The 27,585-nt window shown below is 45.2% G+C and overlaps 1 protein-coding gene across 1 annotated transcript in view; it reads left to right on the top strand.

The window, feature by feature from the left end:
- The window catches only part of CRYBG2 (crystallin beta-gamma domain containing 2), a 73,746-nt gene that overhangs the window by 10,470 nt on the left and 35,691 nt on the right, over positions 1-27,585 (top strand). The window contains exon 2 of the mRNA XM_048499165.1: positions 23,960-27,585. Within this exon, the coding sequence (XP_048355122.1) occupies positions 24,199-27,585 (3,387 nt within the window). The 5' untranslated portion in view covers positions 23,960-24,198. The remainder of the gene's footprint in view (positions 1-23,959) is intronic.

The following is a 27,585-nucleotide window of genomic DNA, read 5'->3' on the forward strand; positions in this document are numbered from 1 at the left end:
CCAACCTTGTTGAGTCTTTGGGCACTTTAAGAGAGGATTGCAGATGCTACCACAAAATAGCTCCCATTGGGGTGGGATCTGTTTTGCATTGTGAATAAGATAGTTTAGTTTCAGATTCCAAAGAAGAGAAAGTTTGCTTCCTGCTCCACTATTCCATAGAGAATTGGTTAAGCCCAGAGGCTCACGAGAGGTTGCATCTATGGCAAAGCTGAAGGAGCGTGGCTAAAATGCTGCTACCTAAGATGAGCACAGTATTTCACTTCTCAGCCAGCTGACAGAGGGTGATCAAACATTCCCACTTGGTTTGTGTCCCATTCCAAACCCCTGGAATTATTTTGCACAAAGTCAAGAAATAAGTGGATACCAGGAAACAAATCAGTAGGCACCATGTTGGGAATTGCTGGAGTAGTGAAAGTGCTGATAAACATGTTTGTGCAAAACCAACCAATTTCTCATTCATTCAGTCAGTGCCTTTTATTAGCACAAAACAACAACATAATGTAAAATAATTAAATATAAACCAACAGCAATAGTCAAGTAAAACCATAACTATCATTTTAAAATGAAACTGTACAAGTAACATCAAAAGAATGATCCTGTAGAAGAAAACGTACAGCATATGAAGAATTTTGTATTTTCTTTGACAGTAATAAAGGGTGAATTAAGCATGATCGTACATCAGCATTTAAACCACATTCAAGAAGAATATGGGACAGGGAATCAAGAGAGCCACAACGACAATACCTTTGATGTTTTGGAATTTTTTGGTATCTACCTGATGTCATAGCTGAAGGAATACTATTAAATCGGGCCAGCATAAAGGCCCGATGCTGTTCAACCGATAGAGTAGAAAGAAGATAATTGGCTGGAACTCCATGCTTAGGGGAAATTCCCAAGGCTCGTGGTGAACAGGCTGCGATCTTGGCTGAATAAAAGAAATGTCTCTCATGATCTCTCATCCTATCACTAATTTGGGTCAAAATAAACTTTTCATTACTGTTTTGTAATGCGATTAAGTCAATTCCCATATTCCTAATTTTATTCAATTTCTCATTAATTTCGTTGAAAGCCAGTATCGTGTGGTGGTCAGAGTCTCAGAGGATGATCTGCGAGAGCCAGGTGTGAATCCCCACTCTGCCATGGAGGCTCACTGGGTCACCTTACACTAGTAACACACTCTCAGCCTAACTTACTGTGTGGGATTGTTGTGAGAGAAAAAATGAGGAGAATAATGTAAGCCACTTCGAGTCTTCATTGGAGAGACAGGATACAAAGGAATTTTTTTCCTTAGAATTCACTGATGAATGGTTTCATGCCATCACCAACTATGTTTACCCTTGTTCTAGAAACATCTTGTTCTAGAAACAGCTCAAGGTTGCTGTAAACATGGTGATTCCCGGTCCCTATAATGTTTCATGTGGACGTATTTTTCCGTCAGTCATTATTGAATGGGCAGGTGAAAACATTCTAGTTCTGTTAATCACTGCAGGTGCTCAGCTGTGTGTAAACAAGAAAGAGCTGTCATTTTGAGGTGACACCATTATCGTTTGAAACACCACTATTAGCTTTCCCTTAATGGAAATGGAACGTTCCATCTAGCTGGAAGGAAAGGTAGCACTGACCTGGTTTGTCACAGCCAGTGCCCTGTTTCTGTAAAACAAAAGGGTTAGGCCTTTCTGCCAGGCAGGTTGATGAAATTAAGGGCAATAAGCACCTGAGAAGCTGCTCCACAGGTCCCCAGCCTTGACGAACCTATCACTACTTCTGGAATTTTAAGAATAGGTAGTGGGCACCACCAGGCACTTGTTGCCATGGGAGGTAGGATCAAATAAAATGAGGGGCTATGTCTAATTACAAAACATTTGGAAGTTCCACAGACTAGCAGAAGGATTCAAGCCACACAGCCTCCAACAGCAGGGACTGATTATACAGTGCTATTCTGCCCTATGCTGAAGGGAGATTCTCTTTGGGGCAGAGCTTCTGTTATGAACGCCCCCCCCCCCCCACTTACTGTGTGACAGATCCCATAATCGCTGCTGTTTGTGAGAGTGGGCAAAAAGTGACATTTCCCCCAGCTTCTCAAGGAAGATGAAACAAATGCCCCTGCGTTATTCTTTGCTTTGGGCTTTTTGGCTCCACCTTGCATCCCCCATTCTACTGCCAACCTCTTTGATGATCGGGAGGACTTTTAAAAACTTTATTTCAGGTTCAAGCATTTGTACCATATTGGATCTATCAAAAATAATGATAGATCTAATTCAGGGATATTGAAATAACAAGCTTCTCTCTTCTTCTGTGGCAGCAGCAGCAACAGAGTAGGAAGTATTTGTGTATGGAGGCGTCAGTGGGGAGGGGGGAGAGAATATCTGTTCTAAGACACATATATCTCCAATAACAATATTGATATAACAGTAATTTAAAGAGCTTTAACAAAGCCAGTAATCTTGAGACTACTGGGTGTGATGAGATCTGTGCATTTAAGAGTGAGTTGAAGGGAAAGAAAAGCAGAGACATAGGCTAGTTCAGCAGACAAGCTGTGCACCAGGCAATGAGGTGCCTCCTTTCATATAAACAGAGAAATGCAAGGAGACCCCATTACAAGCCCAGAGTGCAGGGAAGAGCCCAGAGGTAAGTGCGCCATGCATAATGGGCCAGAGACAGCTATTTCTGGAAGAGTACTCTCTGAAGATACAAAGTAGATACCTCTAGGATTCTTCTAAAGTCTTTCCTGCTCCAGTGAGGTAGAGGAAAACCAAGATTGGCTTTTTACTTTGGGAAAGGGATGCTTCGGGGAAGAAACAAATGGGCAGCAGGAACTACCCCAGCAGGCACCACTGAGGATCACAGTGCATCAGTGAAGGCAAGAGTTTCAGTACCTTGAATAGGTGTGTCAAGCATCATTTTCTTAGCACTGACAAAAGCTAGCCCCCTGCCTCCAACTATAGAGAGTCAGCCAGTGTTAGAACGAGAGCGTTGCCTCAGTAACAGAACATCTGCTTTGAATGCAGAACATTCCAGGTTCAATTCTTGGCACTTTCAGTTAAAAGGATCTGTAGAAGGTGATGGAAAAGACCCTGAAGCCAGTCAGGTTTGACCAGGCTGAGCTTGATAAACCAAGGTTCTGATTTTGTATACAGCTTCCTATGATCCAAAACAGGCATGGAGGGAGAGGGGTGGGGGGCTTTCCTCAGCAATACATGTTTTTGTCCCATTCTTCCTCCAAAGAATTCAAGGTGTTGGGTCCTTGGTTTTCCCTTCCTCTTTGAAACTTCACAGAACTCTATACGGTAGGTTAGGCTGAGAGTGGCCCCTTCCGCACACGCAAAATAATGCGTTTTCAAACCACTTTCACAACTGTTTGCAAGTGGATTTTGCTATTCCGTACAGCTTCAAAGAGCACTGAAAGCAGTTTGAAAGTGCATTATTCTGCATGTGCGGAATGAGCCAGTGTGCGACTGCATCTAATAAGTAGGAATTTGAATCTGGGTCTCCCAGATCTTCATTTGGCCCTCTAACTACTACACCATACAGATTGCTCTGCCTAAGGGGTTATTCACAGTACATATTGATGTCTTATAGCTGTCTGTGGCAGCTCTCTGAATTTCCCAGGTGATTTGTGGACTGTAGCTTGAATGGCCTATCATTCCTTCTTGCAGCCATTGATTCTACTGGAATAGGAAGCTGGGAATCTCTGGTCTGCCTTGATTCTTTCTTTTGGTTGTGCAGAGGAGAGAATTTTGGCCAGTGGGGTGAATTCCACTCGTCATGCAGGTTTGCAAATGGGTCTTTTGATTATAGTCAATTATAGTCATAATTCCCTGAGCTGAATTGGCTTAAGATGCCACACTTGAATCTGGTTCAGCTAACTATTGTTGACTGGCATTGAGGTGTCAGGTGGAGAAAGTTCTTTCCCAGCTCCACTGAGATTCTTTAACTGGAGGCTGGGATTGAACCTGGGACCTTCTGCTGCTGAGCATGTGCTCTGAATTTGAGCCACAGCCCCTGCCAGGTAACCCCGCATGGATGAACCTTGTAGTGAGAAACGGCCTGTACAAAAGTATCATGTTGTCTAGAAATGATCATGGAATGTCTCAAATTTGTGAGCGTGTTCAGTTTGAGAATGAGGTTCCTTCTACTCCCCATTAGTAAAGCAGTGTGTTAAACAGAAGAGCGCTTTGTGGTCACTGGGAGTATTAGAGAGGTGAACTGCAAGCACCAGCTTTTATGTCCCAGGGATGATGGATAAAATCGTGGGAATCTTAGCTTTAATTAAAAGAGCAAAGCCCTGCTCTGGCCCTCAGGCTAACAGGCAAACATCACTGAAATATGTTATGTCAGAAAACCAAAAACCCAAAAGGAAAATAACAAAGTGGCTTTTAAAATGCAACCTGATTATTTTCAGAGCCTGTTTTTTAAATTTGATATAAAAACACAGACCAGATTTGGATGCTTGGTCTTCAGAGATCCAAGAGGCCATAGATAAGGACGAATCAATCCAGAATTCCAGTTCTTCTTGTAAAGTGACTTTTGTGAGTGTAGAAGAAATGACTAAGTTGTAGTACATGGCAGAGGTTTATAACATGACATGTGGCATGGACAAAGTAGGTACAGAGAATTTCTTACCTCCTTCTTCCAAAATACTGGAATGTGGAAGCAGCTAATGGGTAATTAATTGAGGGCAGGCAAATGAGAATACTTTTCCATGCCATGCATCATTAACTACTGGAACCTGCTGCCCCAGGATGTCATGATGGTCCTTAGCTTAGATGGCTTTGAAGAGGGATTAGATGAATTCATGGAGGACAGGCCCATCAGTGACTGTTCTCAATGATGACTTGCTCAGTGGAGCTTCCATGCTCAGAGACAGTATTCCTCCGAATACCAGTTGCTGGAAGAGGCAAAAACAGGGAGTTGCTGGAAGAGGCAAAAACAGGGAGTTGCTGGAAGAGGCAAAAACAGGGTTTGCTTCTTCATGCCCTGCTTGTGAGTCTTTTGGGACATCTCGTTGGCCACTGCAGGGAACAAGATGCTGAACTAGGTGAACTGTTTGCTTAATCCAGCAAGGCTCATGTTCTTATTAAATGATCTGGTACTGTTCAATACTGTAACTCAATACTGTAACTCATTAGAAAACAATATTAATAGTTGTGGTATATAAAAATGGAATTTGCATATGGAATTGATATACACATGATTTAATCAGCATGCCAGAATAAGAAAATCTACTACATCTGCACACAGCATGAAAATGGCAATTCATTGCATTATCTTTAGGTCTGACTTCCCCCTCTACAGCAAAAAATGGTAGTACAAGTCACACAATAAATAGATCTTTTCAAAATCAATTAACTTAGTGATTTCACTAATCAAGCCAGAAAGAAATCTTCCTCTGGGATTCTTATTTAAAGGACAGCTTGAAACCCCTGACCACCAGTGTTAAGTGTAGGAGATGCCCAGTGGTTGGATCCAAACATTTTAGTAACAGGTTCCCATTGTGGTGGGATTCAAACAGTGGCGTAGTGCCAATGGGGCTGGGCGGGGCATGACGGGGGCATGGCCAGGCATTCCAGGGGCGGGGGATTAATAATTTATCTGTTACTGTAACTCTTACTGTTAAAAAAACTCTTACTGTTAAAAAAAAGTTCCTAATTTCCAGCTGGTATCTTTCTGTCCATAATTTAAACTCATTATAGCAAGTCCTATCGTCTACTGCAGGGGTAGGGAACCTGCGGCTCTCCAGATGTTCAGGAACTACAATTCCCATCAGCCTCTGTCAGCATGGCCAATTGGCCATGCTGGTAGGGGCTGATGGGAATTGTAGTTCCTGAACATCTGGAGAGCCGCAGGTTCCCTACCCCTGGTCTACTGCCAACAGAAACAACTACTTCTCCTCTAATTGACTGCCTGTCAAATACTTAATACTTTCAAATACTTAATTTTGTTTCTAGAAATCAAAAGAAGGATACTTTCCTTAAACAAGGAACTTGACCATATTTCTAAAACATGTTTTTAAAACAGCCCAACAGGGAGAATTATCCCGTTTTCTACCTTCGCTAACCAGCCACATAGGAAACAACAGGACTTTATGATTTTTGGATCTAATGGAATTTCTAATGAAAAAGCAGACCCAATTAGTAACCCCCTCTCGGCACACACAAATAATTAGTAACCCACTCTCGGGAACTGGTGAGAACCTGCTGGATCCCACCTCTGGAGATGCCTCTTTTTCAAGACAATTTTCACATTACTATTGTGGGGGATACATAGAAGTGCATCCCACATAATTTCTCTCCCCAAATTCTAAATCTCCCCAATGCCATTAGATTGGGTCTAGCAATCATTTCTGCAGGCAGAATGTATTTTCAGCAGTGAAACAGGACTTTCTCCCCTGAGCAGGAGGACATCTCCTCACTATGGGTGATTCCCACTGGCTTCCAAGAGAGGCAGGAAGTAAAGTGTCAGCATCCTGTTGCTGGTGGGATGCCCCTTCTTCTTCCTCAGTTCCTTTCCTGCCTCTGAGGGAGAAGCAGTCCTGTAGACTCTGTCCTGACTTATGTGAATTTCTCTTCCTATCCTCTTCCTCCTTATTTCTCTACCTATTTAGATTCAGCCACCCCCTGCACCCCTTGCACCCGCAGCAAATTCACCTCCCGGGTTCTGGAAGCTCAATCTTGGCAGAGAGACTTTGCCTCAACCCAAACCCCTCAGGGTAACCCCCCTTCCTCCAGGGTGTACCCCAACACCATCCAATTATTGGAGGCCTTTAGGGTCACTATGAGGGACGATGTAGTCTCCCTTCTGGAAAAAAGGGGGGCCATTCACGAGCTATGCTCAAGCCGAACCTCCCCGGGAGGGTGGGGGAGCGAGGCACAAATCTAAGACTCCCCACTCTGGCCCTCAGCTGACTAAGAAAAGCTAAGAAAAGAGCAAGATTAAGTCCCCTTAGGTCGGATTCCTCTCCCTCCTGTGGTGATCCAGATTCTAGGGAGAAGGGGGATCCCCCCCCCCCCCAGGATGAAGCAGAGGAGGAAATTCAGGTGGCAGAACAGTCTGGTTCTTTAAACCAGAGGATTTCCAATATCTGCTTAGCAAATTGCTTAGTCTGCTAAGCAAACCCTTAATCTGAAGTCCTCCGCCAGTGAAGTTGAGGCAGTAAATGATCCAGACTTAAAATCAACCCATACAGGGGATCAGGAATTTTTTCCCCAGGTCACCCCCCCCCCCAAAAAAAGGTCTTCCCTTTTCCAAAATTCTTTGAGACTCAAGTCAAGAGGGAATGCGCAAATCCCACAGCAAATAGGCAAGTGCCAGTGTTTCCAAAAAAGACGTATGGGGCCCCAATATATACAAATCACTTTATGCCAGTCCCGCTAACAGACGCCCCCATTGCAGCCCTACAGTCCAACAACCAGGTTACAGAAGACGGAGAGGGGACCTTGAGAGAAAGGCTGATCACTTCACCTGTAAGACCCATGGGACCATGGCTATGGTGATCAAGGCCTCATCCGCTGTGTCCATCATTTCCAGGGCCAGTATTGTCTGGGCCAGGAAGCTTATTGAGCTGCTACCTGAAGACAATAAGCACCTTCATGAGGGCACGTCCAGAATCCTTAAAGCCGCATCCTTTGAAGCGGAAGCCACCCTAGATATGATCTTCTTTTCAACCAGCTGCCACCAGAAGGCTCCTATGGCTTGGAGCTTGGCCCGCAGATTTTCATTCGAAGACCATAGTTACAGCCTACCTCTTTACAGGAGGGAAACTTTGGTCCTCATTTAGACCGCATCCTAGTAGATACCAAGGATAAGGGAAAGGTCCACAGGAGATTCCTTTGTTTTTGCCACAGAGACTCTCACTTCCAGTTCAGTGCGCTCCGCTTTGGCCTGTCAACAGTGCCAAGGGTTTTTTCAAAGAACTTGATTAACCTCATAGTGTGGTTGCAGCACCAGGGCATTCATACCCACCCGTACTTAGATGACTCATTGGTCCGGGCCCTGTCTGCTGCGCAGGCCTGAAAAGACACTGAAGCCACCATTGCTTGTTTACAGGAACATGGATTTTTGGTCAATTATTCCAAAAGGTCTCTCCATCTCTCTCAGGTCATAGAACACTTGGGGGTGCTAATAGACTCAGTCAGACACAAATTCTTCATCTATCTGGCTGTCTGTCATATGAATTCAGTATTTATGTTAAATTCTATGCATGTACAGCCAAAGAACTAGCACACCTGTCTTCATCTTTGGAATATGTAGGCCAGAGGCTTTCTTCAGGCACTCATATACAGCTTCCAGGTCTCTTCTGGAAGAAAGATGAGGTTATTTTTGTTTACAAGCAAGCAAATAAATACTTCTTGCTCCGGCCTAGCGTCTACAGAGTGAAAGTCACTAGTGAGTAACATAATCATTGTTTACTTTGTTCTGTAACAACCTTCAATGTGACAGTTTCATTATTAAAAAAGGGCAATCTCTGCCTCCAAGAAGCTTGAAATGAGACCTATGTTGGAAAACAAGGAAGGAAGGAGAAAAAGGAAAGCGGTAGGGAAAATCCTGCATATAATATTTTAAATTGAAGCTTAAACCATTCTCCTTCACTTCACACACCTGGGGATTAATTCAGGAGATTTATTATGATTCTAATTGCACCACTGCGAGTCAACGCAGATGTACTGGTCCTGGACTGTGCACATTAGCACTGATGACTAAGCAGTAGGCCTTCTGATTGGCTGTCTTGGTGGCTACACAACGCTTTGGGTCAGGCAGGCCTAGTAAACAGACTTTCTTGGCTTCATTCAGACTGTTGGTTTACATGTGCCAGACTATTTTTAGGATTATTGCAACCTGACTATAAGGACTCATTTTTGTGAGCCACAACTGCTTCTGATGGTTGGGTATCGATGTTGTTTTTCGATATTACTGATCATTTTTTGAAAGGTGATTTGCAGAGGGACCAGATGCCAAGGAGGGCAGGAATTGTGCACAATTAGTAGCTGAGAATATTTAGTAGAAGATAATATTTTGGCAGGTAGTTATTTAAGTAGGATAGAAATAAATTTAACAGTGCTATAAAAAGCCTACTTTCTTTGCATCTGAGTCACCGTTAATGATGTGCCCTGATGTTTTTCTCTGAGAATCAAAAATCTTCTGATTCTTTTAGACTAGAAGGCTTTATATGACATGGTGGAATCTTATTGGCCTCATGTGTACTTTGATCTGGTAACTGCAATACTAGCTTTTGGCAACCTGTGCTGGAGGCACCAAAGAGCAATGGAGAACAAGTTAGCAGCAGTGCCCTCTTCTGGTTAATTGTCTGACTCCTGCTGCTGCCAACTGGTTCTGGTGGGTTTTCCGGGCAGTGTGGCTGTGGTCTGGTGGATCTTGTTCCTAACATTTTGCCTGCATCTGTGACTGGCATCTTCAGAGGTGCATCACAGAGGGAAGTCTGTTACATACTATGTCTGTTACACACTCTGTGAGGACACAGTGTGTAACAGACTTCCCTCTGTGATGCACCTGTGAAGATGCCAGCCACAGATGCAGGCAAAATGTTAGGAACAAGATCCACCAGACCACGGCCACACTGCCTGGAAAACCCACCAGAACCAGTTGAATCCGGCCGTGAAAGCCTTCGACAATACATCCTGCTGCCAAGATCTCCCTGGCCAGCTCTATCAAGAAGCTTTCCCCTTATAACTCTGAAAGGAATGGGGATAGAGACTTCCTTTTTTAAAATGTAGCTGGGTCTTTAACATGATATGCACAGGTGAAGCTATTCCTCACATTGTGTGAAAAGGGGTAAGAAAAGCTGAACCAGCGAACTCTCTGTGTCTTTGCTATTGAGGAGCAGGGCCAGTTTAAAAAAATTGACAATGCTTTCCTCTTTCAACCCAAGGGATGCACTTCTGTAACTGTTCCTTGAGCAGCTCCATCACTTAAAATCATCTGAACATTTTTTTTACTGAATCAGTGGGGTTTCTGCCAAAACTCTCCTAGTATGAATAAGAATAGGTGACATTGTATTTTTCCGTGCCAGGAGCAAGACGCTTGTCAACAAAACCATTAAAGCCTTAAAGAATATAGACACCCGAACAAATTGTGGTTTTAATCCTATACTGTTCCAAGTCAGGACTGGGGAAATTTTGATGTGGCTATTATAGCCTTGCAGATAAATCCACAACATTTTAATCTGCAGATATGTTTACTATCCCTTGTGACCTCAAGGAAAAGGAGAACTAACTTTCATAAAGTTTCCTTGCCCAATTGCCTATAGGCAGTTCTTAATTCACCTCTGGAGAGTTGCTATTTACAGGGGCGGCTTATTACATGCTTTAATGGAGGTTCAATTGCTGTGTCTGGCAGCAGGTTGCATGCCTCTGACTGCACAGAGATAATTAAAAACAAGCATGGAATTAATGCATTTCCGGAGAATCCAAGCTTTGATTATCTGTACAAGGGGTTGACCAGGTGGTACTTCTTCCCTGAGAAACAAAGGCTAACCTGTTTTTCAGTTTAGAAACAAGGCAACAAAGGAGGGGCATGTTAGAGATTTATAAAATTGTACAGGGAGATGTTCCTTGCCAATTCAACTGTTTAGGGCTGCCACCTCCAGCTTGGGAATTCCCAGAGATTTGGAGAGGGCAGGTGTCTGAGGAGGGGGGAGTTTGGGGAAGGGAGTGAGCTCAGTAGGGATGTGATGCCATAGAGTTTGCCATAGAGTTTGCCCTCTGAAACTACAGTTTCCTTAAGGTGGAAGTAATGTCACAATACTTTAGGATTTCCACGATCTCTGTAAAACTATTGAGTTTGGAGAAACTTCTAGAGTACTGTTACAGCACTTAAGGCTGCAACTGGATGTCACTTTTAAGATGTGCAATATTTTTCTCACCCCTATTTTTGTTCCCGCTGAAGTAAGGAGCCTTGCTGAGGCTTGGAGGTCAGGGGCTGGTGATTGCCTGCTGTTCCTGGGCAAATGGCATCCCTTTGGTGTGTGTGTGGGGTGAAGCAGCAAACAAGGAAAAGAGTCAGCACTGCATTTCACCCTTGCTTTTCAATTTATAGGGGCAGACTTGAATTTAAATCTATGGAGCAGCTATTACCACATCTAGTTCAGATGGGCCTGCAATTTTTCCATCTGAGGCAGGTAAACCACACACAACCCCATTCTCCTGCCTTCAAAAAATTGAGGAGCAAGTTAAAAAATGGTCTGATGATCTCTATAGTGGCATTCCATAAATTTCCACATGCCTCTATGGTCTATACCATGCAGATCGGAGAAATTCCTAGAGCATCCCCAGAAGTGACATCACATCCTGTCCAAGCTCCACCCTCCTCAGATATTGCTTTCAAAATATCCCCACATTTTTTAGACTGCATTTTAAGTGGGAATGATTCCCCTCGCACTTCATTATAATGGCATCACCAGTGGCCTCAATGAAAAAACTATGGCTTTGTCCAGACTCTGAACCTCTTGTACATTTGCTCATAGAATACGTGGTACCCAGAGGTGGGATCGAGCAGGTTCTCACAGGTTCCTGAGAGTAGGTTACTAATTATTTGTGTGTGCCGAGAGGGGGTTACTAATTGGTGATTTTGCCATGTGATTTTTGCCTCAGTTACGCCCCTCCTCTCAGCAGCAGCGCACAGAACTTGAAGCAGTCTAGCAAGAGGTGCACCGGCGTAAGTGGCAGCCTGCGCCTGCATGCATTCGTTTCCCGCCCAAGGACCGGGGCAGCGGCTGCGTCCTTGCCACAGCCCTGCCCCGGAATGCCCTGCCCCCAGAATGCCCGGCCACACCCCCGTCGCGCCCCACCCAGCCCCATTGACGCTACGCCACAGTTTGAATCCCACCACCATGGGAACCTGTTACTAAAATCTTTGGATCCCACCACTGGTAGTACTTATTTACTTCTGTGGCAATATGTATGTGTACCCCCTAGATGTTGGATGGGCAATAGTGCACCAGTAGGACTTCCTTTTGTCCAACCAACAGAACTATGGTCTTTTCCACACAAGTTACTTATAATAAATCTTGCCATCAAATGCTACTTTTTCCCTTTGAATTATGCACTTTCCCCCTCCATTTGGTTCCAGAAATGCTTCCTCTGTGTTTTTCTTCCACTGTTTTACTGAGTACTTTAACCATGGTGTTTTAAAAAATCTGTTGAACATGCGATCATGTTGAAACAATTTTTATTTCTCCACTCCACCAAACATCTGGCCTTTATCCATTCCCCCATGTACTTGCCTAACTTCCCCTTCAGTTATTTTCTCCTTCCTTTCTTCTTACATTTTCAAAAAGAATTTAATTTTTTTCTCTTTGTCATATTGAATTATACCCTTCAAAGATATAAGTGCAATCAAAGATATAAGTGCAGTCAATAGTGCTTCGACGGAAGAGAGAGAATACCGTGCTTCTGCAGTAGAAAATGGTCCCTTGGTATTTGGGGTGAGAAGAGGGTTGAAGGTTTGGCTTAGTGTTTGGGGTGGGGGGAGGGTTGGAGGGGGAGAAAGCAGCGGCAGATGAATATGTTTCGTGAGAAAGAGTATGACAATGTCACATTGAGCAGAGATAAGAGCAATGGCAATTAGATCAGATTTATCACATCGAACTTGCTATGCCAATGTTCAGCTATAAAGAAGCAGGGCAGGATTAGATCAGCTCTGTCAATTTCATATTGAACTAGGATTGTAATATATTGTGCCTGCAGTGAGGAATGAGTGACACTAACAAGGAACTGCTGCAGTAACCATTGTGCCTTAGAAAAGTTGTAATTTGTCTGAAAAAAATTTTTTTCGGGGGTCTACATGTTTTTGTTCCTTCAGGTAATGGTGCCTGCTCCAGTAGTTTTTGTTTTTGGCTTCTGTTTTGAGGGAAAGTTTTCAGTGGGAGAAATGGAGGCTGAGACTTTTTTTAAAAAAAATTGCTGCTTCAATGTAATGCTACAGCACCTGTGCAAAAGAAAAAGGAAGGGGGAAGGTTTGCATAATGAGACATCTTAATATTACTGATAATTGACATTTGGATGAATAAGCCATAAAGTTTCCACAGCCCAAACACTGGCTGTTGGACGAGCTTTATTAGGAAAAGGAGGTCTCACAGTAGATTATCAATGTATACAAAGGCCACTTTGGGGGAGCTGCCTGCTGTCTTTATGTGTGTGTATACATGCCATCTTTGGCCTAGTGAATTTTATTATACAGCATAAATGCACACTGGAAAAGAAATAAGTGGTTAATTGCATACTATGATATCATATCCAAATTGCAGTGGAATAACTGAACCATGAACCACCCTCCAGTTCTTGCAATAATGTGTGGTTGCCATTTCATGTGAATAGTCCCCCCCCCACCCCATTTTTAGCTTCAGCAGAAAATACACGTAGTGCCCTGTTCAGACAAATGGAGATCACTCATTATCAAAACGATAGCAGGTATTGCATGCTCCTGTTATACATGCATAGATACCCCTGCACGAAAAGCACTAATTTATTTATCTCGTGCATTGCAGCTCATGACATAGTTAGAATGTTTATTTCCTTTCCGACCTGGCTGTGCTCACACTACTTGTGTGAGCTGTTTTGGAGGAGAAGCCAATTTTCAAGATGAAATCACACTCTCGAGAATGCGCTGTACAATTCTGCGGTAGAGATTCTCATCCAGGTCGAGAACTTGAGACAAACTAAATTTGGGCAGCTGCCCATATTGTTCTTCACTGGGAATTTGGTGTGAGTGAATACGTTTCGATTTGATCTTGTAACAGGAGACTGTTTCGCTTCCTTGAGAATCGACAGTTGAAAGTATTCAGAATCAAAGACCCGATTCAGAGTTGGATGACAAAGCCTTTCACAGGCAGCACATTTCATTGTGTTCTTCCTGTGAACATTTATTGTTGAGGAAATATCCTGTGAGATCCAAAAAAAATCAGGCTATTGTAAAAGGAGGATGATCCAAGAAAAGAGATGTGTTTATCTAATGTATGCCAGAAGAATAGCTCTGTTGGGCCTGTGGTTCTTAGGTTACAATAGCAGTGTGATTGTCTCTCCTTTGTGGCTGAGCAGTGTACAAATCTGGTAATATTTAAAAGGGAGGCCAGGGGGAGACCAAGATAATGTGCAGCCCCTCAGAAACCAATGGCTGTTTTCCCTGGAAGCAGATGCTGCTTACCTAGGTTGTAGCTAGGTCATCTGTCTTTCTTATCAGCTTTCCATTTATTTGAAATAAACGCCCTTTGGTCCAGTTAATCTTCAAGCCAGCTAACAAATCATTAAAATTAAAATCCCTACTGTGAACTTAAAACAGTTATAACAGCAACAACAATCTGAGGGAAGCGCAGAACTGAAGTAACATAGATTACTGCAGCAGCGACATCAACCAATCTGCATATCTAACATCATGCCCTGATATGGCTATCCCTTCTGTATGGCACTCAGGCAACATTACCAGTATTGTGTAGCAGTTAGTGTGCCGTACTATCTGGGCAACCCAGGGTCCACACTGTACCATAGAAACTTTCTGGGTGTCCTTGGGCCAGTCATATACACTCAACCCAATCTAGCAAGAGCCATTGTGGTGTGTCTGGGCAAAATTCTATGGCAGGGGTAGGGAACCTTTAACACTCAAAGAGCCATTTGGACCCGTTTTCCACGGGAAAAGAAAACACTTGGAGCCGCAAATAATTTTTGACATTTAAAATAAAGATAACACTATATATATAGGGTTTTTTAAAACCTTTTTCTCCGCTTATTCTGAGAAGTGCATGGATGCGCCTGCCCTGCTGCCTGCAGGGTGGGCAAGGATGAAGCCGGCGGCTCAGCTCGTGGAGCCACAGTGCAAGGGCAGAAGAGCCGCATGCGGCTCTCAAGCCGCAGGTTCCCTACCCCTGTTCTATGGTAAAAGCCATCTTTGCCTCGATACCAGAGCTCCTTTGCAACAATGTGATGACATTTTTTCTGGTGTACACTGGAGTGGCGTCACTGTGTTACTGATGACAGAGAACTAGGTTTATGTTTTCTGCCAGTAGTTTGCCCTGCCAGCTGACTGAATGGTACTGGGACAGGGGCTGCAAAGTGGGAGATCGCCCATTCCTTGTAAGGGTGTGGGAATCTTAGCCTACATATATGCACTCCCATGCCATACATGCTGATTTCATGAGATAGAGAAGAAAATATTCTTTTTGAAATAACTTAGACCATATCATGATAATAGAATTGCAGTCAGGGCTTCACTCTTGAAAGAACCTACTTATTCTCTCTCTCCTTCACTCTGGAGTTGGGTAGCCAGTTCCAGGTTGGTAAACACCTGGAGATTTTGTGGTGGAGCCTGAGGAGGGTGGGCTTTGTAAAGGGGAGGGATGGTATAACGCCAGAGGTGGGATCCAGCCGGTTCTCACAGGTTCCCGAGAGTGGGTTACTAATTATTTGTGTGTGCCGAGAGGGGGTTACTAATTGGGTCTGCTCAGAGGTAGTGGCATATTTGCCTAGGGACAAGGGGTACCCCATGTCCCCGGGCGCATCCATTGCAGTCACATGGGGGGTGCCAAAATGTCCCCCCACAGAGACTGATTTTGCAAGCCCCAGCAAGCGCGGAATTGAGGAAGCCGGCTGCTGCAAGAATTAAGGAAGCCTGACATAGCCCCGCCCATTCTCTACGGTGGCCCTGAGTGTCCAGAGGGCAGGGGAGAAATACCACTGTGCTCCCAGGATGAGGACTGGGGAGCCTCCGCCTCCCCACCCTCCCCTCACCCAGAGAGTGCAGTACCTCATTCTCCATTAAGTGCTGTTGCCATTGCTCTCTCAGTATCAAGCCTCCTCCCCAGCAGATGGGCGCCGGCCAGCACAGGAGAAGTCCATAGGCCGACTAGGGAGGCAATCTCTGCCCCACCTGCAAGGTGTTTGTTGTGGGGAGAGGAAAAGGGGGGCGCGTTTAGTTAGCTATTTGGAGACTCCTTAAAGGTAATGTGCAAATCCAAACTGCATGTCTATCCCTAAAATCTTGTTTGCAACTCTCTGTGAATGGCCAGCGGGGACAGACGGACATGAAGCACCTGGCTTCTTAACTTTTGCGGGGCTGGGCTGTAATCTGGAGAGCTGAGTTTGATTCCCCACTTTCTCTGTCCCCCCTGCTGCCCCATAAGGTGTTTGTTGTGGGGAGAGGAAAGAGGGGGGTGGGGGTGTCTGTTAACTGTTTGGAGACTCCTTAAAGGTAATGTGCAAATCCAAACTGCACGTCTATCCCTAAAATCTTGTTTGCAGTTGTGAATGGCCTTGATGGGGGGGGCATGAAGCACCTGGCTTCTTAACTTTTGCTGTGGGGCTGGGCTGTAATCTGGAGAGCTGAGTTTGATTCCCCACTTTTTCTGTCCCACCTGCTGCCCCATAAGATGTTTGTTGTGGGGAGAGGAAAATGGGGGGCGCGTTTGTTAGCTGTTTGGAGACTCCTTAAAGGTAACGTGCAAATTCAAATTGCACTTCTATCCCTAAAATCTTGTTTGCAATTGTGAATGGTTGTTAGCTGTTTGGAGACTCCTTAAAGCGAACTGCACCTGGGGTGCGGTTGCCCTGCGTCCTTGCCACAGCCCCGCCCAGGAATGCCCCATCCCCGGAATGCCCGGCCACACCCACATCATGCCCCGCCCAGCCCCATTTGCACTACGCCACTGTTTGAATCCCACCACTATGGGAACCTGTTACTAAAATTTTTGGATCCCACCACTGTATAACGCTATAGCATCCATTGTCCAAAGTGGATATTTTCTCCAGGTGAACTGATCTCTGTCAATCAGACATAGCAGGAGATCTCCAGCCTCTGCCTACTCTACTCTAGAGCCATGAAGTAGATGGGAAGATGATGTGTCAGTATATTGAGCCAGCATGGTGAATAGTTAAGTGTCAGATGACAATTTAGGAGACCCAGGTTCAAATTTCCACTCAGCTCCACTAACTTGCTGGGTAAGTTTGGGCCAGTCAATGTTAAGATTGCCAGTCTCCTAACAAGGGCAGGGTTTCCCTTGCCTCTTCTTCTTGTCTCCTACTGCTTTTCAGAGCAGTGGTGGGAGACTTTTTTTAATGGCTGGCTGGCCAATGGTGTGGTGCCACTTCCAGAAAAACCCCAGAAATGATGCTATGCCTCTCTAGGAATAGCCAAAACCTTTGGTAAAACCAGAGTTTTCAGCAATTCCTAGAGCGGACTAATATCACTTCCAGGCTTTTTTCAGAGGTTACATCACACTGTTGCCAATAGAAGTCCCCTGATGTTTTCACCCCCCTGGTTTCCCTGTGTCAGTCCTAGTCACTCTCTTTCATAGAGCTGGTAGCTGAGTGCTGGCAACCAGCAGGAATTGTGGGGGTGGGGGATTTGCAAAACAGATGTTGTGGGGAAGCTGAGGTGTCACTTGCGGCATGCCCCCACTCTTTGGCCAATATAGTAGGATCCTAAAAGGATTCCACAACAACTGTACAGTTACTTCTGCTTTTCTACTTGTAATGATATCGTGACATTGCTATGATGCCTGTTTCCCCCCGCCCAGTGGTGGGATTCAGCAGGTTCGCACCACTTCAGCAGAACTGGTTGTTAAAAATGGTGCTTCTAATCAACCAGTTGTTAACTTATTTGAATCCCACCACTGCCCCCGCCCCACCCTCGGCCCCACCACTTTACTAAGCAGTAGGGTGGGATGGGAGGTCTCCTGCTATAGCCACCCTACTTTCTCAGCCTAATCTATCTCAGAGGGTTATTGTTGTTGTGTGGCTAAAGCAAATGATGTTGCAAGACCCTTTTGGGGAGAAAAGTAGGACATAAACTTCTAAACCAACTAATGTATATTATACATGTGCACACAACAACACAGATGTTTTTCCTACCACTGTCTGTTGATTACATTCATCATTAAAGTTATGAGAAATGCTGGGTAAGGGTGAATGGATGGATCCATTTAAAAAAAATTCTGACGAAGCGCTCTGCCACCAAGGAAGATCTCACGCCCCTCCTGGTCTTTTTTTTTTAAATCTGTGTCGGTAGATGAGAGGTATTCTTATTCCTGTGAAGGGAGTGGTATTTCTCCACATCCTCTGGCTTGTTTGGAATGCTGTCAGTGGCTTGGCAGGGCCAAACTGTACAGCTGACTCACCCTGGAGATTTATAGTCTTTCAGACTAAGTAGGTCAGGATACAAAACACTTAACAACCTTCAGATACTCTGCTGTAGGAATGAAGAAGGCCACTGACACTCGACAGCTAATATATGGATTTTTTAACAAGCTTCAGTCAGCAATTCAAGTTGAGAAGCAGGCACCTGCCTCCCTTTTTCCTGTCGGGTCTCCCATGCCTCACGGTGATAAATAGTCTTCTGTAGTGGGTAGAATATTGGGATAGGAGCTAGGATGTTATGCCCCCACAGAGGCTTTTGTTATTTCCCCATTAAGCTTTAGTTTCCCCATAGTTAGCATGGTTTTAGTTCTTTGTTAAGTCTTCTATGGGAGGGTATTTTAGTTAGCCTCTGTCCCTTTAAGACATTTCCCAATAGGCAGTTTCCTTTCTTTACCCAGCAATCCTGTTTTTGTTCTAGTTAGTCAGTCTGAGAGAGGTGTTAAGGGTAGTTGGAAACTGGAATATTCGTGACGTCCATATGATTATATGGTGGTCCATAGAGTACTAGTCAAGTTAACAGCAGTTAAAACTAGAAAAAGACTGAAAGAACTGAAAGGAAGCATGACACAGTGGACTTTCTTGAAAGCAACCAAGAGAAGACACAGCCTGCAGCTTCAAACCTGCTCAAGACAAGCAAGTACTCTGACTTAAATAGACCTAAGGGAGGAGTTAGGGTCTTGATGTTTCTCTCAAGTAATAAACCCATTGTAAGAACTGTTGAACCTGTCTTGTGTCTCCCCCATTTTGTCCTAGCCAAGTACAGGGCACCTCAAACAGATTCACTTGGGGGGCAGAACATAGAAGATCAAACGTCAAATCCTCTGTGTCATGGAAGCTCACTGGGTGACCTTGGGCCAGTTACTCTTAGTCTATCCTACATTGCAGGATGGGTGTTAGGAGGATAAAACAGAGTAGGGAAGAATGAGGCTGTAAGTGACTACAGGGCCTCCTCATGGCTTTCCTTGCTGCAAGCCCCCGCTGCTGCCAACTGCACCTTCTCATCCACACTGCTCCAAACCCATGGAAGTTGAGGGAGGGATAGGATTGCCAGGTCCCCCCTGGCCACTGCTGGGGGATGCAGAGGGTTGGGCGGCCAGATCCAGGTTGGGAAACTCCTGTAGATTTGGTGACGGAGCCTGGAGAGGACAGGACCTCAGAGGAGTACATTTCCGTACAGTCCATTTTCTCCAGGACAACTTATCTCTGTAGTCTGGAGGTGAGCTGTAATTCTGGGGAATCCCCTGGGCCCACTTGGAGCCTGGCATCCCTAGGCAGCGGAAATGGCAGCAACGTGGGAGGAATGGGAAGGTTGGGCTTTTCCATCTATACAGATGCTACCCTGGCTTTGCTGCACTGTCTACCAAAGCGTCGCAGCAAAGCAGGTTTGGGAACGATCACAGGGAAGACGGGGAAAGCCGTCTTCAGATTAAGAACTGAAATGAGATGCAAAGCCATTTTTTAAAAAGGGAGAGGGACATTCCCTTGTTAAAACAATTAACCTCCAGTTGTCAAAGAGAGTTTGGGTAAAATTTTTGTAGCTTGGTCCATCTGCTCTTACTGAAAATGGAAAATCGTCTCTAGAGGCCCCAACAGTGTTGCTGAGAACTTGGGGAAATCTCCTGTTTGTGGCTGCCTACCTCCATGTGGTTCTCTCCAGATTGCCACTGATTTTTGGATTACAGAGACCAGACAAAATGGCAGCTTTGGAGGGTAGACTCAATGGCATCATATTCCCTCTGAGCTCCCTCCCCTTCCCAAACTCTGACTTCCTTAGGCACCACCCCTAACTTTCCCACCCTGAAGCTGGCAGCCCTCGTTCCATTGCGTGCTGTACAAGATGCTTGGATAGAATGGGGCACGATTGTCCTTGCCAACATCAACAGGACTTAAAAGGACATGAAAGAATCCTGCTCTGCTCCCTTCTACAGAAGGGCGTGCGTGCATTGATGGGATGGTGTGCTTAATTGAGGTGGCAGGAGAGTTCCCAGCAACCTGGGAAAAAAATGTCCTGGCCTTTAAAAAAGTCTTAATTGGATGCTGTTTACCTGGTTACAGTATTTACTTGTAGAAGAAGAAGAAGAACCACAACAGTTGGTTTTTATACCCCACCTTTTCTCTACCACAAGAAGACTCAAAACAGCTTATAATTGCCTTCCCTTCCCCTACTCACAACAGACACCTAGTGAGATAGGTGTGACTGAGAGAGGTCAGAGTAAACTGTGGCTAGCCCAAGGCCACCCAACAGGCTTCATGTGTAGGAGTGAGGAAATAAACACAGTTCATCAGATTAGAGTCAGCCACTCATGTGGAGGAGTGGGAAATCAAACCCAGTTCTCCAGATTAGAGTCCACCACTCATAACCACTACACCATGCTATGAGCCATGAAAACCTTCACTTGCATATTTCAGCACTTTAAGGCTGTGGCCCCTTCCGCACACACAGAATAACGCGTTTTCAAACCACTTTCACAACTGTTTGCAAGTGGATTTTGCTATTCTGCACAGCTTCAAAGAGCATTGAAAGCAGTTTGAAAGTGCATTATTCTGCATGTGATGTTAAACATTGAGTGATGTTAAGCATTTTTCCCTCTGGGTTGTTGGGAACCGTAGGTGGGGGTTATCCGGTCCAGACCCCCCTATGTTCTGAGTCCTGCCATGGCAAACTACCTGAAGGATAAGAAAGAAGAAAAAGAAGAAGACATGGTGAAAAAGGAAAATGGGATAAAGGAGATATTTTGCCTTATAAATTTGATGGAATTGGAAAGTCACCTCCCCACCCACAATTGCACCATAAATTAGCATATCATTAACCTGAAGAAGTTCTGAAGGAACACACTGGGTTTCTGCATTGCAAAATTATCCTTTGAGCCGCTAAAGCTACCCTACAAACTATAAGCGGGGAGGTGTCTTTGATTCACAGCCAGGTGTATTTTGAGTGATGTTGCTATCAGTAGAGGCGTATCTACATGAAATCTTGCAGCCACACCTTATAACCTCCACGCCCCTCCCCTTACTGACTGATGGGCTCAGGGCTCACCCTGACTATTCTTTAATGATAGAAGGACACTCTGCTTGCTCTCAGAGACCCTTCCTTATGAATTCCTCCTGTAGTTCAAGGTGAAACCTGATCTTCAAAAACAAACTCTTCATAAGCTCTGGCCTGACATTTATTTATTAAAGCATTTTATACTGCTTTGCATGAACTCATGAAGCTGCTTTACACTGAATTGGGCCATAGGTACGTCAGGGTCAGTATTGTCTACTCAGACGGGCAGAAGCTCTACATAGTTTCTGGCAGAGTCTTTTGCTTCACCTACACGTAATCCTTAAATGCTGATGCCAAGGATTGACCCAACGACCTTCACCATGCCAAGAAGATTCTCTGCCACTGAGCTATGGCTTCTCTCCTGAGGCACCGACAGAAATTGCCAGACCAAATGTAAATCAGCAAACACAAATACATCTTGGGTGGGTTTTGCTTCAGTGAACTGGTTGTCGTAAGACAATCCCATTTCACTGTCCAAAACTTCATTGTGTGTGTAAGAAGTGACCCAGTTAAATGCAGCTTTGTTGTTTAATATCAAAACCCATGTTACACTTAAGAACATAAGAAAGAGCCTGCTGGATCAGACCAGAGTCCATCTAGTCCAGCACTCTGCTACTCGCAGTGGCCCACCAGATGCCTTTGGGAGCTCTCATGCAGGATGTGAAAGCAACGGCCTTCTGTTGCTGCTGCTGCTCCCAAGAACCTGGTCTGCTAAGACATTTGCAACCTCAAATCAAGGAGGATCAAGATTGGTAGCCATAGACCGACTTCTCCTCCATAGATCTGTCCAAGCGCCTTTTAAAAACTTAAAAAAACAAACAGTGGTCAGGTTATGAATATATTTGCCATGCTCTCTAACATTTTACATATGGAAACAGGGACCCTCTTGCGTACTTTTGAGACCTCTCTTCTCACAGCAGGGATAAGTACATAAGCCTGCCCCTCAAAATCACATTGCTGAAGGTCCTCTCTGCCAGCTGGATGCCATCTCAACATGCTCTGCTGCTGTACTGATTTGAAAGCCAAGGCAGTTTTGTTGTTGTTGTGAAAGATACACTGGGAGAGTGGGGAGAGACACTGCCTTGTTCTGTATCATGTCTCTTAGCAGCTGAAAATGAACCCAACCTGTGAATTGACAGGTTGTGCTAATGTACCTAAGAAATTAGATCTATCTCTTTTTACTCTGATATTTCTTTCCTAGAAGCCCTCAAGGGATAGACTGAAATCTGAAGAACTGCAACACTAATGCCCAGTGCTAATGAGATTTTGTTTAAAAGACATGCTCCAAATCTATAGCAAACAAGCATTATTCTTACAAGGGAGTGACAACAAAACAGGGACATTCCCCAATAAATAAGGAGAGAAGAAGGTTTTTTTGTGCTCCACTTTTCTTAACTGTGAGTCTCAAAGTGGCTAATAAACTCCTTCCCTTCTTCTTCCCACAACAAGCACCTTGAGAGGTGTGGGGCTAAGAGAATTCTGAGAGAACTGGGACTAGTCCAAGGTCACCCGGCAGGCTTTGTGTGAAGCTGTGGGAAAACAAATCAAGGTCACCAGATAAGAGTCCAAAGCTGAGGTGGAGGCGTGGGGAATCAAATCAGTGTCTCCAGCTCTATACACTGGCTCTGTAGTATAGTATATATCAGTGATGGCGAACCTTTGGCACTCCAGATGTTATGGACTACGATTCCCATCAGCCCCTGCCAGCATGGCCAATTGGCCATGCTGGCAGGGGCTGATGGGAATTGTAGTCCATAACATCTGGAGTGCCAAAGGTTCGCCACCACGGGTATATATATATCATGCTGGGTCAAAATCAGTACACATGAAGCCGCCTTATCCTTGATCCATCAAAGTCAATTTTGTCTCTGAGGCAATAGCTCTCCAGGGTTTCAAGCAATTTCACATCACCTTCCACCTAATCCTTAACTGAAGCTGGGACTTTCTGCATGCCAAGCAGATGCTGTGGCACTGAACCATGGTTACCTACTTTCAGTTGAATGCTAGCAGTAGCAGATGCCAATGATCCTCCACCCAACAAACAGACCAATCCCGATTGGGGATCAGCCCAAACCACCACCAACCTGGCAAGTTGTTCATAAGAATTTCATGCTCTATGAATGAGTTCCAAACCACCATTTTGCAATTGCTTTTTGAATTACATTTCCAGATCTAGATCTTCATTTTTTATATCAGAAGACTGAACATATAACATCGGTGCCCCCATTTACGGCACAGAGCTTTGTCAAACCATTCATCTAAAAAAGTAGGAGAATTTCACAAAGGGGAGATAGGCAAATACAGTTGTTCCTTCCATATCACTGGGGTTGGGGTGCGCCCCCCCCCCTCCCCGCAATGTGGAAATCTGTGTAAAAAAATTTGCCCACTCTTCATATCAGAGAATGTCTGAATTTTTTTCTTTTAGTTTTAACTTTTAAAAAGAAAATGTGAATATTTATGGTATTAAGACATAAAATATGTTGATATTATACAACGCTATACATATATTGTATACTTTTCTGGATTTCCAAACTTTCTCTGTGTCATCTGCTGGTCTTCACGTGTCATCTGTGGCTTCTGCAGAAACCCCAAAAATCCCATTTAACTTCTTATGCTGACCTGTGAGATATCAAAACCACAATGGGAAAAGTCGCAATGTGGAAGGGATAACTGTAATCACAGAAATGAGAAGGGCTGTAAATGCAGACAGTTTGAATAATCTGCTATTCTCCAGTCCTGACAGTTTCTCTCTCTTTCTTTTTCTCCTCATCTCTAGCTTCTCTGAATCACATCAAGCCCCTCCAGCAACAAACAGTGAAGAGGTACAACCTAACAGACTGTGTAGCATCCAAGGAGACTGGTCTTCCAGACAACACAGCATGGAGAAAGTTACAGGTGGCTCATGCTCCTTCCAGACCAGGGCAGGAGGATCCACTTCAAATTCTTCATTTAGTTGGAAGAGCCTCTGATCTGCCCAGAGAAGAAGTCAAATCTCCTGTTGGCAAAGTGTCCGTGATGGCACAGATGATAGAGAAAGGGGCCCCCAGGGCCAGCAGTCCCTCCCGGATATCCGTTCTGCTTGAGGCCTGGGAGAAGGGGCTAGTTGGGACGGAACCTGCAGCACAGCCTTCCTCCACAACTACTCGGCGCTCCCGTTCCCCAGTGCACACTAGACACCTCCTTTCATCCAAAGATGTTTCCCGGTCTCTGTCCCCTGCAAATACCAAAAGTTCCTTTTCTCTTGTAGATACCAAGCGATCTCTTTCCCCAGCAGATATGAGGCCGTTGTCTTCACACGCGGACACCAAGCGATCCTTTTCTCCAGCAGGTACGAAGCAGGGCCGTCCCCTAGCAGAACCGAGGCAGTCTCCTTCGCCAGCTGATCCCAACCAATCCTTTTCTTCAGCAAAATCAAAGCAGTCTCACTCTCCACCAGATACAAAGACATGTCCTTCGCTAGCAGACGCCAAGCGGTTCTTTTCTCTTGGAGATACCAAGCGATCCCTTTCTCCAGCGGATACAAGACAGTCTCCTTCACCACCAGAGGCCAAGCGATTCGTTTCCCTGGCAGATGCCAAGCGATGCCTTTCTCCAACGGATACGAGGCGATCTCCTTCACTCGGGGATACCAAGCGATCCTTTTCTCCAGCAGATACCAGGGAGCTCTATTCTCCAGCAGACAGGAAGCAGTCTCCTTCAATAGCAGAAATGAGGCGATCTCTTTCTCCAGCAGATACCAGGCGGTCCCGTTCTCCGGCTGCAAACGGGCAGTCGCATTCTGCGGCAGATGCCAGGCGGTCCAGCTCTCCGTACGGAACCAAGCAGGTGCGTTTTGGAGCAGATAACAGGCAGTCCTTTCCCCCAGCACTCCCCAGGCGTTCTGCTTCTCCAACAGAAACCAGGAAGTCTTGTTTTGTGCCTTACACCAGAAGCTCATCTCTCTCAGCAAGTTCCCAGCATTCCTCTCCTTCAGTGGATAAACAGCGTTCATCTTCACCACCAGATTTGCAGAGTTCCTCCTTACCAGATATCAGACAAGCAATTTCCTCAGCAGGGGCTGGGCACTCATTTTCCGTGAAGGACATCAAGCAGCTATTTTGCCCAGCAGACTCCAGACAGCCTTCTCCCCCAGCTGATGCCAGGTCTTCTCCTCCAGGAGATTTAAGAAGCTTCTCTCCCTCATCAGATGGAAGGCGTTCCCGCTCTCTCAGTCCATGCAGAGATTTTACAGCTCACGGGCCTGTGTTCTCACAAGTATATTTCCCAGGTTCAAAGTCAAAGAACCTAGAAGGATCAGAAGTGCAAGACTCTAATAGCACTAGATTAGCCCGGTCCCAAGGAGAAAACCACAGCTGTAATGCTACTAATGGCACTACAGCTGCTAGATTTCCAAAAGAAAACCATACATTAAAAACTATTGAATCCCAGAAAGACAGTCTTTCCACTTCTGTCAGTGCCAGAGTGGCCCAATTCCAGAATGAAAATGGTGTGCCAAACGCACCTACCTCCAGTACAACCAATGGATCCCCAAAGGGGAGCCACACAACCCGTACTACCATACTTAAATCCCAAACAGAAAGCTATCTATCAAATACTGCTAATGGTACTGTGTGCCGCAAACCTTCCGGTGGATCCCCTGCAACGAATCCTGTGTCCCATTTTGCTGGCTCTCGTAGTGTATCTGAATCCCAAACCCAGTGGCGCAATTCGAAAGGTAGTAACACGGTTGTCTTTAGATCTGAAAGGCAAGTCGTTGTGCCCAAAGGCGAGGGTGGAACTTTGCACAGAGAAGATCAAGAAGTTATTGTGTCCAGTTCGGGTTCGGGGAGACTGAGTAAACCCCAGCATCAAAGGGGCCTTACGCCAAACACCTCTGACAACATTGCTCTGAAAGAGAACCACCATCAACTGCAGGATGACCTCACCAATGGCAAGTCTCCTAAAATAAGCCTTACATCTGTCAATGGGGTTTCCAACAGCTCCCTGGCAGAGCCACAACCACAAAATTGTATGACTCAACCCAGAAGTACTGGTGTGAATGATGCCCAAAGGCAGAGGTGTATGCTTGCACCGAGCCCAGTCACATCAAACAGAGATGCTACCACATGTGGGGAGGGAGCAGTTCATTTTAGCACACCCCATAGTGACTGCAGCATACACAACAAAGCTGTATTCCAAAAGCACAGCAGCCCGGTCGCAGCAGGCAAAACTGAGAAGTTAGGCAGCATGCCTGATTCAGGAGCCCCTAAAGTAAGAGAATCAAATCAGGAATGTTATCTGACAAGGGGAGAGAAGGTTACTGCCTCTGGATTCAAAATAAGTTGGTGCACATCTGGTGTTGGTGGAACTGCGGCAGAAAGCAGCATGTCTGGATCCTTACTAGGGTATCAGAAAACTGCTCCAGAGGGTCAGAAATTCACCACTCAGACTGAGCGGAAGAAAGAATGGAGCGATCCAGCAAAGGATGCCCTTGTCTTTGCACAAGGACCAGTAGTTCAACTTATAGAGGCAGACTCTTCCCATGAACCCCTGAGCCAGGAAACAGGAAGAAGTTTCACGCCAACAGAAGAGGAACCTGAGGAATCTGTTGACATGGAACTTTTTGTGGACACTTTGCGCAACATGGAGGCTCCTGAACTCCGCAAGCCCATGAAGATTCACTCGAGGTCACCACGGCCTTCCATACTCCCCAAGCAGGCTGCCTTGCCACCGATCCATGAACACTGGGTCACTCCCAAGTCCAAAGTTCCTCTCCCAACTGCTCTTGACGAGCTGCTTGCCCTCTCTGAAGAAAGGAACTTGGAGGCAGAGAAGGAATCCAGGAAGGAACTTAGTGGATTTGCAGAAGAGATAGAAGAGATAGAGAATCCATATCTTACTGAAAACGAGAAGTCACAGGTAAACAACCCAGCCAAGAAAACCTACCCATGGGAAAATAAGCCTTACAAGACGGAGGAGGAGATTGGCACATTCTTGGGAAAGTTGCAGCAAGCCTCGGTGGAGTACAAAGTCATAGCTCCTAAAGCAACAGGGAATCAGACCAGTCTTATCAGGGCCAACATTCTCAAAGGGCCCTCGCTTTTGTGTGATTTTGTAGACAAGAAGTCGATGGAAAACAAGCCTTATTCCCGCTTGGACAGCAGCCTCCTTTACAGCAAGTTCATCATCCCTGAGAAGTCACAGTTCAAAGCCCTCGAAAAAGGGAAGGATGGAAGGAGCTCACCTCTGCTGCCGGTTGTTCTAAAAGTCAACCGGGAATGCCAGACGTCTCCAAATGGGACACAAGTTGGCACAAAGGAACATCTGAGATCTGAATCATCACTGACTGGGTTCCAAGTTCACTCTTCCTCCAGGACTCCAGCTGCAAAGATCAGTTTCAGCCAGATTCCTGTCCTTCCGCAG

This window comes from Sphaerodactylus townsendi, linkage group LG06 (assembly GCF_021028975.2).
Source record: "Sphaerodactylus townsendi isolate TG3544 linkage group LG06, MPM_Stown_v2.3, whole genome shotgun sequence".
NCBI classification, from domain to species: Eukaryota; Metazoa; Chordata; class Lepidosauria; order Squamata; family Sphaerodactylidae; genus Sphaerodactylus; species Sphaerodactylus townsendi.